The 11424-nt window shown below is 32.6% G+C and overlaps 1 protein-coding gene across 12 annotated transcripts in view; it reads right to left on the reverse strand.

Moving 5' to 3' along the window:
* The window catches only part of LOC127068210 (probable cationic amino acid transporter), a 13341-nt gene extending 3591 nt beyond the window's left edge, over window positions 1-9750 (reverse strand). The window contains exons 1-16 of one of the 12 annotated variants that reach the window (XM_051004039.1): window positions 9387-9750; window positions 9171-9243; window positions 8678-8721; window positions 6768-6918; window positions 6027-6180; window positions 5667-5897; window positions 4031-4239; window positions 3763-3934; window positions 3506-3689; window positions 3293-3417; window positions 2925-3178; window positions 2606-2848; window positions 2324-2468; window positions 2124-2217; window positions 1923-2050; window positions 1-1844 (exon numbers count right to left, since the gene is read on the reverse strand). The exon at window positions 1-1844 is cut by the window's left edge and continues 3591 nt beyond it. In XM_051004039.1, the coding sequence (XP_050859996.1) occupies window positions 1507-1844; window positions 1923-2050; window positions 2124-2217; window positions 2324-2468; window positions 2606-2848; window positions 2925-3178; window positions 3293-3417; window positions 3506-3689; window positions 3763-3934; window positions 4031-4239; window positions 5667-5897; window positions 6027-6180; window positions 6768-6914 (2424 nt within the window). In that variant the 5' untranslated portion in view covers window positions 6915-6918; window positions 8678-8721; window positions 9171-9243; window positions 9387-9750 and the 3' untranslated portion in view covers window positions 1-1506. Of the gene's footprint in view, window positions 1845-1922; window positions 2051-2123; window positions 2218-2323; window positions 2469-2605; window positions 2849-2924; window positions 3179-3292; window positions 3418-3505; window positions 3690-3762; window positions 3935-4030; window positions 4240-5666; window positions 5898-6026; window positions 6181-6767; window positions 6919-8677; window positions 8984-9170 lie in introns of all 12 variants that reach the window. The other 11 variants (XM_051004038.1, XM_051004037.1, XM_051004036.1 and 8 more) reach the window with 11 other exon arrangements.
* Window positions 9751-11424: the final 1674 nt, after the last annotated feature.

Genomic DNA, 11424 nt, shown 5'->3' on the forward strand with positions numbered 1-11424 from the left:
CGTCTATTCTTTTCTTTATATTTACTCTTGTTCTCCCTCTCTCTCTTTCTCCCTCTCTTCCTCTCTCCCTCTCTATCTCTCTCCCTCTACCACTTCCCCCTCCCTCTATTTCTCTCTCTTCCTCTTTCTATTTATCTCGATCTTTCCTCTTCCTTTCCATCATTCACTCATTCACAGTCACTTTCTCTACTCTTCCCCATTTTTTCGTTTTCTTCCTCTATTTTACTTTCACTTTTTATGTACTGTCGTATTACTACCATTGCTTTTTTTTTCATCTCATCTTTTCTATAACTTATTTAATACATAGGTAATCATTTGTTTAACTTACATATTAATTAGTAATAATTAAGATGTATTCTCATTGTCAGAAAACATTTCCTTTTGTTTCTTTTTTTCTTTAGCTTTGGTATCCTCTTTTGTGTTTTGGTATTTTTCTCTTTACCACAGTTCATTTTTCTATTCTCTAATTTCTATCACCCTTTTCGATCTTAATAAGATTGTTGAAAAATCTTCTTGTTTTTATTTTTTTTTTCCTATTATTATAATTCCATTATATACTAATAATACTTTATCAACAATCTTGTATAAACTGCATGTTTTGGGATAACATATCATCAAACATATTTTTTGACGGCCGATAAAATACCAAATGGCTAAGAGAAATTAATAGTACTAACAATATAAAACTTTGGGTCACAATCGAAATTGTTTGAGTAAGTGAGAAAGAGAAAGAAAGAGAGAGTGAGAATAAGTGAGTGAATAAATGAGAGAGAGAGAGAGAGAGAGAGAGAGAGAGAGAGCGCGAGCGAGCGAGCGAGAGAGGGAAAGAGAGAAAGAGAGAGAGAGAGAGAGAGAGAGAGAGAGAGAAGAATTAGACACCGTTCCTCCTTCTTCTTCTTATTTTGTTTAGAAAACAAATTTTATGACATTATTGCCCCCAATACGTTTCAGGTAAGAGCAAGATAGCACAAACGCGCCAGTCGCATTAATTTTAAGTCGTATTCTTTCAAGTGCACTCACAATTATTATATGAAGCATCGCTTTTCTTTTTGTATAGGAAGGTTATCTCATTCGCACGCATTTTTTATTTATATATATGTGTGTGTGTGTGTGTGTGTGTGTGTGTGCGATAAAGAAGAAAAATATATATATAAAATAAAAATGAAAATAAAAAACAAAAAAGAAGAAAAAAAGAAAAAAAGATAAATACGTAAATGTATTAACTCCGTAGCTGCTGTTCCACCGATCGTCGTTAGTATACTGAGCTAGAAATAGGTATATATTTCTAACGAATGTAACTACCAATCGATCGTGTTGTCATAGATTTGAATTCCGATTGTTTATCAAAGTATTTTGTTGTTGTTTTTGGTAGTAGACTCGTCGTGTATATATGTCAGGCATAATAATAATCATATATATTTGATGTAGGTATACGTATTATAGGCGTTCGTGTGTGTGTCGGTCTCTCTTTTTCTCTCTCTCTCTTCTTTTTTACGAGAAATTTTTTTAATCGTCCCAAGTTGGAAAGTTTTCTTGTTGAACGAAGAGTGCAGTGCTCCCTGGTGATTGGCTGTGCGATTGATTTGTGTAATTCGTCGGCGTACCTCCAAAATTCGTACTTCCAAATACGGGCTGACCGAATGCATCAAGCTGCTGTCCACCATAAATATTTTGATCTACGTTCGTATATGCAGCTTGTTGATTATGTGGCTGTCTCTGATCGGTAACTGTTAACTCGATATTTCCCGTTGTACACTCATTAACAACTTCATCCGCGTTCCCTTGAACGTTACCTTCTTCCAAACTGCTGTGTTTAATACCATAATAGAAGTACATTATGAAGCCTAAAATGAATACCATATTAAAAACCGTTATCTGCGAATTTTATCTATACTTATTCTTTTTTTTTTAATAGCACATACCAAGTATCATCCAAATAGTAAATCTAACTAGAGTCAGGATGTTAAGTTTGAAGATGAGGTAAATGTTAACTGTTACAGCAATGGCCGGAACAAATGGTAATCCCGGTGTTGTAAACATTATAGTGTTTCTATGAATAGCATGAATACAGTGTTATAAAAAATATTGTAAATCTACTTATATTGTGATCCAATTCTAATCACCTGTTTTGCGGTTTCCTACTGATAGCCAAAAGTATTCCAATAATCGCGAAAAACAAAATGAACAATACTATCGTTGTAAAAGTGTCCATATTACCTTGAATCATATAAAAGATAAAAATCACACAGAAGATAAAAAATCACGTTTTTTATTAGCTTGTAAATCAGTCAAAATCAAATTTAGTATACCAATTATTACTCACCCATTTTACATACAATGATAATATCGAAGATCAAAATTAACAGATATAAGATACCGACTAGTTTCATGACATAATGACCCGATGCTTCAGTGGCAGGTCCTCTATCTACCCATGGAAATATGGCAGGACAGAGATATTGTGCAGCCTTTTAAACGAAATATTAGATTCCGATATAAATTGATATTAAAAATATTTCGATATCATTTATTAAAAAAATTTCTGGGAGGGGGAGCGAGAAAAAAGATTAATAAATAAAGAAATAAAAATAACAAAGTAATATACCTGTAGTCGGCGTTGTAGATAATTTAAAGGCGGCCCTATGATTGGAGTATTTCCAGGATATTGATGCGTACTTCCGCAACTTGAGGCGGCTGCTGCCGCATGAACACTACCGTAAAATTTATTTTCCGTTCTATCGCTAACTAAATATTGATCATCTTTGCCTAAACCAACTTCGTCTTCTTCTGCACCATAAGTGTCGTCAGAATCTGGGGAGGAACTATTACACCTTCTTACACGTCGTACCTAAAACAATCGATGAAATAATTATTAAAATATATTTATTTCAATGATAATACAAATAAGTATATATATATCTTACCATGATACGCTGTCCATTATTAGTAGTCAAAAGTTCTGGTTGAGCTACTTGAGCAGTGTTAAGTGCAGTTGTCAATTGATCTGGTCTGAGCTCTTTTCCGTACGTTACTTGTCCATTTCCTTGAGTTTCTTTAGTTGGAGAACGACATGGTGTACGGAGACTTTGAGGGAGAAGTTCAACTAAATTAGTTGTATGCGGTTGATACCGCAATATTAAGACACAAGTAGAAACGAGAGTATATGCTAACAAAGTACCTGTATTCAAAATATTAAAAACGTTATTCTTGTTAAAGAATACGAATAAACACGTACAATATATACATATATGCATAAAATTATGCGATAAATAATAATAGTTTGATATCTCACCAATGGACATCATTTCTACTAAAACTTCCAACTGTATTAATAATGCTGCGAATGCAGCACAAAGACCAGAAGTTAATGTAGCTAATGCTGGAGTACCAGTTGCTGGCCATACGTGGCTTAAAGATCTATGATAAATAATCAGAGAAAGACAATGATAATTATCGTTATTTTTGATCTTACATTGTCGAGAAACAAAAGGTAATAATATTTTACCGAAAAATGAGGCCATCTTGAGCCATGGCGTAAACTATTCTAGGCATTGGAAACATACTGCCAAACATAGAGACAGTGAGACCAGCGAGTGCACCAACAGCTACAATATATTTGCATTTGTATGCACCAACATAACCGAACATTTCGACCAGTGCAGAATCTTGATCAACTTCTTCGTATGGGACTATAAAAGAAGAAATGATTATTATTAATTATTGGCGAGATTTTTTATATTGAATTTCTTTACATTTTCTTACCGATGAGAGTCAAAACCATACTACTAGTAACATAAGCAATGAGAATTATGATCAATGATGAAACTATCGCAAGAGGAATACTTCGTTTAGGATTTGTTGCTTCTTCCCCGGTAGTTGCAATTATATCGAAGCCAATAAAGGCATAAAAACATGTTGCTGCTCCTGTAAATACCTAACAAACAAATTGAACGAATGGATCTCTTAAAAATCAGAGATAAATGATTAAATCTGATTTTTTATTATTAAATTATCCCCATTCAACTCTTACCCCGCTCCAACCGAAGGGAAGAAATCCATTGTGTTCAGACCAATTAGTCGAGTCAACATAGAACATACCAGCTGCCATAACGAAAACCCATACTGCGAGATTAATTGCATTGAGTACATTATTAAACACCAAAGACTTCTTAACGCCAGCTGCCATCAGTAACATCATCAGTATCGTTATGACAAAGGCTAGGAAGTCTGGTGGTCGTTCTAGTGTGATAAAAAAAAAAATAAAAATAGAAAAATTCAATTATAAATCTATCCATATAACGATACTAAATATTCGTCATATTATGTTCTATCATTTTTATATAAAATTTGTCCTAATTTCATAAGAAGTGATACATGAAATCATTTTCGCTGAGGTCCACCTCAATGAAAGATAAAAGATACAAAAGAATAGGATAATGAAAGGGAAGAGGTGAACATTAAAAGAAAAGAAAAGAAAAAAAAAACTAATAATAAAAAAGCTCTCATCGTGACACAGGTGGATAGGTCAAAAAGCGTCCAAGTGTGTGCTTGGTTTGGGAACTAAGTTCGGATCGATGAGGTCCACAGGTGCCGTAACTAGATCCGCGCAAGCGCCCCGTCCCATGCATCCTTTTGTCGTTCATCCCCCTTTCGGCCACCCTTTCGTCCTTCCCCTTTTCCTTTTCCTTCTCCTTCTCGCGGACGATTCGTAAGTCGATGAGTGAATTAATTCAATTGCATCTATTATAGATATAAATATAGACCATATATAGATATAGAAGGATCTTTACATTCGTTGTACAAACGAGGAAACAATAATGTTCTTTTCTACGTATAGAGAAATAGGTACTTGATATCCGCACGAATACGTGTGAACTATTTTACGCCTACGTAAATACATAGATATACATGTTAATGGGTGTATATGTACTGCGGACACGTGTGATTCATGGCACGTGTTTTTCACTTTATAACTTCGATTATGTCCTACAGATCGCGGTCGAGTGTGTAAAGCTTGAAATTGTACATAAGTGGAGCACAACCTTATTCCTTTCATCCACGATTACAACCCAACTAACCAACTAACGATTTGTACTATATCGAGTCACGTTTTAATACGAAAAAAAGAACAAAATAAAAAAATAGAAAAAAAGAAACACTCGCTGAGTGATGATCGGAATAACTATTAATAGAAAAGATCCTTCGAAGTTTTATCTCGATCTTCATCGAACTCGTTTAAAAGGTTCTTTTACCAAATCCTTTTATGCAAAATTCATCGCTCATTGTATTAGTTATTTGAAGGAGGTCAAGACGAGTGAAATAGTATCTAATTGTTAATACGATAGGATAGGTAAAGTAGGATTCAGGGCAAGGTACATAGATAGCTCTACTACGTTCTCCGTCCTAATCGATTTCTTCCTTCGAGGACATGTGCTACCGACAGATCTTAATGAATTTCAAGACGAACGAGCGAGTGTAGATTTGTTTTTCTTTTTTCTTTTTTTCTTTTTTTTTTTTTTTATTCTTCTTTCTAGTCAAAGGAAGAAATAGGTTACGGTGATGGAGATGCGAAAGAAAAGAAAAGAACGAAAAAAAATCAATACGTCTTTAATCACCATGTCAATATCATACGTCTTTAAAGAAAAAAAATTCTTTCTTATACTCACCAAATATGGTACCAACGCTATTAGCTATCGCTCCAGAGACTGCACCATTCGATAGAGCATCCAAGCAAGCGCTAAGGGCGCAAGCACAGGCACTCGTACCTATCAAATATTCGAGTACCATGTTCCAACCGATAATAAATGCTATCAATTCGCCTACTGTCACATAACTGTACATATAAGCACTGCCAGTTGTGTGAGGCACTCTTACTCCAAATTCTGCATAACATGCTCCTAAAAATATAATTGCACGATTACGATATAGATCAAAATTTCTCGCAGTGAGCTTATTTTTCTTTTTTTCTCTCTAAGCGATTAAATTAAAAATGAAGAGAAAAGAATGAGAAAAGAAAGATTATTTACCAGAAAAAATCGAAGCAATAGCAGCTATAATAAACGATATAACGACACCAGGTCCAGCAACACTGTGTGCAACCATTCCTGCGACTAGATACATCCCCGTCCCGACGCAGGAACCAACTCCTAAAGACGTCAGGTCCAGAGTAGTCAGACACTTCTAAAATATTTATACACTACTCCGTTATTTTCTCTTAAACTTAAGAAGTATCTTTTTTTTTTTTCTTTTTTTTTTTTATCTTCCTTAACAAATCGCAAATATGTTGGATAGATATATTGCGAGTAGTAACGCACAATATACGCATTTCGCAACGCTTACACGCAATAATGGATATTAAAAAAAAAAAAAGAGAAGAAAATAAAAAGATTTTAGTTAAAAATAACCGAGATCAATACGTACTGGTGCGAATGGCACATATACCCACACGACGCGCATAGATCTAAGTATGTAGGTCTAAGAATCTATTAGCTCGAAAAGTCAGGCTAAAAGTATTTATATGTACATAGTATATACATATGTAACATTACTTTTTCTTTTTTTTTTTTTTTTTTCATTTTTCATTTTACTTCTTTTCTTTCCTATTTCTTACTCATATCAATTTATTGGATAAGTCAACTTTGATCGTAATTTATCTATCGTATTTAATTACTCTCAATAAATAAATTCATTTGCAATTTGTCCGAAGAGCTGAAATTAATTGAGAGAGAAAAAAAATAGAGAGAGAGAGAAAGAAATATATTTTTTACCTGTAATTTCTGCTTCGGATCGGCTGTATTCAATGCTTCTGGACTTGTTTTCGTTTGTTCTTCTTGTAAACGGTCGATATTTTTTGTTCTTATTAACTTGCCGAAAAGCTCCAACCCCTTTTCTCGGTCCATAAAATCGAGCTTCATTTTTCTACAAATTTATTATATTTATATTATCAATATTATATATATACTATGTTTCATTTTGTTTAAATATATATTAATATATTATTATATTATAAATAATATTTGTATATATATATATATTATATATACAAATCATGCATGAATGATTAAAAAGGCATAAGAAACAAAAAGAAATATTAACAGGAGACTTTAATGCGAGCTTAAGAGGGGCATATACGAGATATTATTTAGTGTACGTTAGTATCAATGACTGTGTGTGTATGTGTGTGTGTATATATATATATATATATATATATATATATATATATATATAACCACATACACATATATCTATAATTAACACATTTCGTGAAACAAGAATTCGTCGATAATGTATTAGGTGATTTAATAGTAATTTCAAATTATATCTAAATAGATTAATGCAAATCACTATGAATATAAAATATGCGTAATTAAACACAAAAATTAATTATGTATAATTAAGCATGACATATATCTCTATTTTATAATTACATTTTGTCCATTTTTTCTTCTAGATAAAATATTGCATTGGACATAAAAAAAAAGAAACTAAGAAATAAATAAACAATATCATTCGCAAGTACGAAAATAATAAGGAAAAAAGAATGCTTGAAAAAAAAATATTTCTTCTTTCACACTATATAATAATTTTTTATTAATTTATTACAATTTATAATTTATTAAATTATTAAAAATTTTAATTATGCTCGATATTGATTTGTATGAAAAGTAAGAAAATATTGGTTTTTTATTTTTTAGCTTGAAAAAACTCTAAGCTGCACTCGAGTTGAGAAAGAAGAGAGAGAGACCTTATAACATAACCCTGAAACCTACAGATCGATCAACGGCAATGCTGCCGGTATCTATGAAAACTAGGTACGTCACGATTTGTTTATCTGGGATAAAAAAAATAGCTAACTATACATATATGTACTATCGTAATAATAAAATTAAAATATTTTCATATGAAAATAATTTAAAAATGAGTTAAAAAGGAAAAGAAAGTAAAGCGAGTCGATTCGAATATTTATTTTCTTGTTTTTTTTTTTTTCATTTTCAATGCTCAGGTGAAACATTATTTTAAATAATAATTATTCTATTTCGATTAAAAACGTTCGAAGAATGTAGTTCTGATTAGAAAATATTAGAAAAAAATTATTTTCTTTTATTTTTCGCACATCTTATTTTTCTTTTTCTCGATGTATCGAGTATTTTACGTAACCTATATAATGTCAATGAAAAGAAGAAAAAAAAAAGGAGAAGAAACTTATTCAAATAAGGATGCAATACATATTTATCGAAATTTTTTGTTTCTACATTGATCTGCAACGACAGAACCTCGTATGCAACCTTTCGGTATCGTCAAATTTACCCCGCCCTTCGTGAAACGTAGAGACATGCGTTAAATATTCTCTCTTTCTATCCAATCTATAACTGGGAACTATATATTTTGCTATAATATGATTTCACGTTAGATTTATTATTCATTGAACAACGTGTTGCACAAATTAAGCCAAGCCACAATGTAATATGAAAATGAAATATTGAATGAAAATTATCGCGTTCTAGAGCATACGATACAAAATAAAATATTGATTACATTTACTATAGCAAATTCGTAACATAGATTTCCAAAGCATTCGTATTATCCCATATAGTAGATAGACTAGTGATGAAGTCATCAAGGACGAAAAGACAAAAAGAATAGGAAAGAGGAAGGGAAAATGTCACTGATGACTTACCTGGTTATTCCGATTTTTTCTTAGCAGGAATAATGTGAAGAATTCTTCTTTGTTTCCACGATAGAAAGGATCACAGTCCACGAGCAATATTACACAAAAAATGAAAGAATTAATAACGATCGGAGAGAAGAGGTTTCATCGCATTTTAATGCGCTCTTTTATACATTATCAATACTTTTCTCGTTATTCTGATTCTCCGCTAGCGCCTAATGTTCTTTTTTCTCATCAAAGAAATATGACTAATAATTAACAACAGATATATAATCACGATGCTCGTTGAGCCAGGCACACCACCGTTTCTATTATCTTATATATATATATTTTTTAATTTTAATTTTTTTTTTTTTTATTAATTATACGTACAATATGTAAATGTATATATGTATATATATATAAATATACATACACATATACATGTACATATATATATATAAATATCTCTTTATTATTATTATTATAATTAATATAGCTTCTTCGAAATCACGCAATTCACCTCTCGTGTTACTTCATATAATCATTCACCAAGTAATACTTTATCGTTCACACGAAGATAACATTTCTGCAAACTAGGATAAAATGATATGTATTGTTGACAGCGGCACCACAGGCGTTAATCTTCAGGAAGATTCTGTTACAACACGACGGACCGATCGCGTTTTCCCGAGAATCGTTACTGCCGATCCCGAGCACCTTTCAAGCGTCCAATCACCTTTCTCCTCTTTCCTAAGCCTAAATCCGTTTCCTCTGCTATTCTCTTATCTTCCTAGTTTCACTAAACTAATGGAAATTCCGGCACAAGCAACTTTCTTTCTCACCCTTACTCTCTCTTTCGCTTTTACCCTCTCTCTCTCTCTCTCTTTCTCTCTCTTTCGCTCTTTCTATCTATCTCACTCGCTCACACGATTTCTCTCTCTTTCTCTCTCTCTCTCTCTCTCTCTCTCTAGCTTTGTATTTTCACCCCCTTACACTCTCTCTCTCTCTCTCTCTCTCACACACTCCCTCCCTCTCTACACACACGGTTTCCGATGCTACCCCGAGTCACATTTTAGTGCGACACACGGCTAGCAGTGCTTCGTGGGATTACACTTCTCTCTCTCTCCGTCTTGCTCGCGATTCTGCCATCCCTATTCAGCTAAATCAAGGGGTTATCCCCTCCTATTCAAATCATCCCTGCCATCTACCGTCTCGTTTCGCTTTCTTCCCTTCAGTCGATTTTGCTATGATGGTACCTTCACAGGTCATCCCTACCAACTCTAGCGCCCTCATACATCCGACTATACGCTATGTTCCCGTCTAATATATATATATATATATATATATATATATATATATGCACATACATTATATATATATATATATATATATATATGTATATGTATTATTATATAGCGTAAGAGTAGTTTTTTGACTGGTTGGTATATATGATAACATGTCGAAATGGTCTAATTTTATTTTCATGAAATTTAATCAATGATTTTGTATGACATATTACACGTCGCTGTCATTTCAACATTAGAAAAGATCAAAGTTGCTCTTTCATATATATCACGAACTTCTGTCATCGTAATACAGATACGCGTTCGTGGATCTTGGTCTATTTAAAAGACAAAAGGATATAAGTATATCTCTATCATAGGGCTTTTGTATTATCCACGTAGGTGGATTAGTATAGCAAAGTTATTTTACTCTCTTGACCTTTGAATGCTTTCGACGACGTCCTGATCCATAATCATTCGCATGTGCTTCTAAGTACATATATATAAAATTTAACAGAATAAATTTTGTATCTCAGAAATATTCTACGAAAGATATTCTTCCTTTACAAAAAAAAGATGATAAATTTCATAACAATTATTCAAAATATCCTGTTCATTCTTCTTTAACATTCTCATTACTTTCATCTGTCCTGAGGGCAAAATGTAAAATTCCTTTAACAAATTTGCCCCTTCCGCTTATTTCGGTATAATCCCCCACCAATCTGAAAAAGGATTCTTTTATTGACGTTACACCCCCGCTGAACTTTACTTTCTTACTCCCACTCTCTCTCTCTCTCTCTCTCTCTCCCTTCCTCTCTCTCTCTTACCTCAAAACTAGCGCACCCACGCGTACACCATCCCTCTTGTGTACTGTAACCAAAGATTGACGTAACGCCGTGTTACGTCAGAACGCCATTATATGATGACGCTTTGACGTTTTCTATATACTTGACTTCCACTTTTTCATTTTTATTTTTCTTTTCTTTTCTTAACAAATTAGAATTATTGTCAAAAATCTTGAGGCTTTTTATATTTTCTTTTTTTTTTGTTCCATGACTTTTTTACTCGGTAACTTGAATATTTCTAAAGCAAAAAATTCCTTCAGTCAAGATTCTGTTTTGTTAGATATCACAATCGTATTTTTTATCGTAGAATAATTAAATATTCCAACAATAGACTAAGACTAGTTTTGTCGTATATAAAATGTATTCTGCATCGTTGATTATTGACCTTTACTACTAGCATATTACGACCTAACGTTAAAATTTTCCATTTTAACTTTTAGATTACTCGAATTTTCAAGAGGTCGCTACGTTACAGCGTCAATACCGACATTTTAGAAAATACACATAGAAAGCGAAAATATTTATTTTTATATCATTTGAATTATATCTAAATTACGTGTGCTTAATAAATATTGTATGTTGATTAATACAAAACTTATTTGTACATCTAGCTTATAACGTTATTAATATTTTAAGGATTATTTCT

Source organism: Vespula vulgaris, chromosome 12 (assembly GCF_905475345.1).
Source record: "Vespula vulgaris chromosome 12, iyVesVulg1.1, whole genome shotgun sequence".
In the NCBI taxonomy this organism is placed as follows: Eukaryota; Metazoa; Arthropoda; class Insecta; order Hymenoptera; family Vespidae; genus Vespula; species Vespula vulgaris.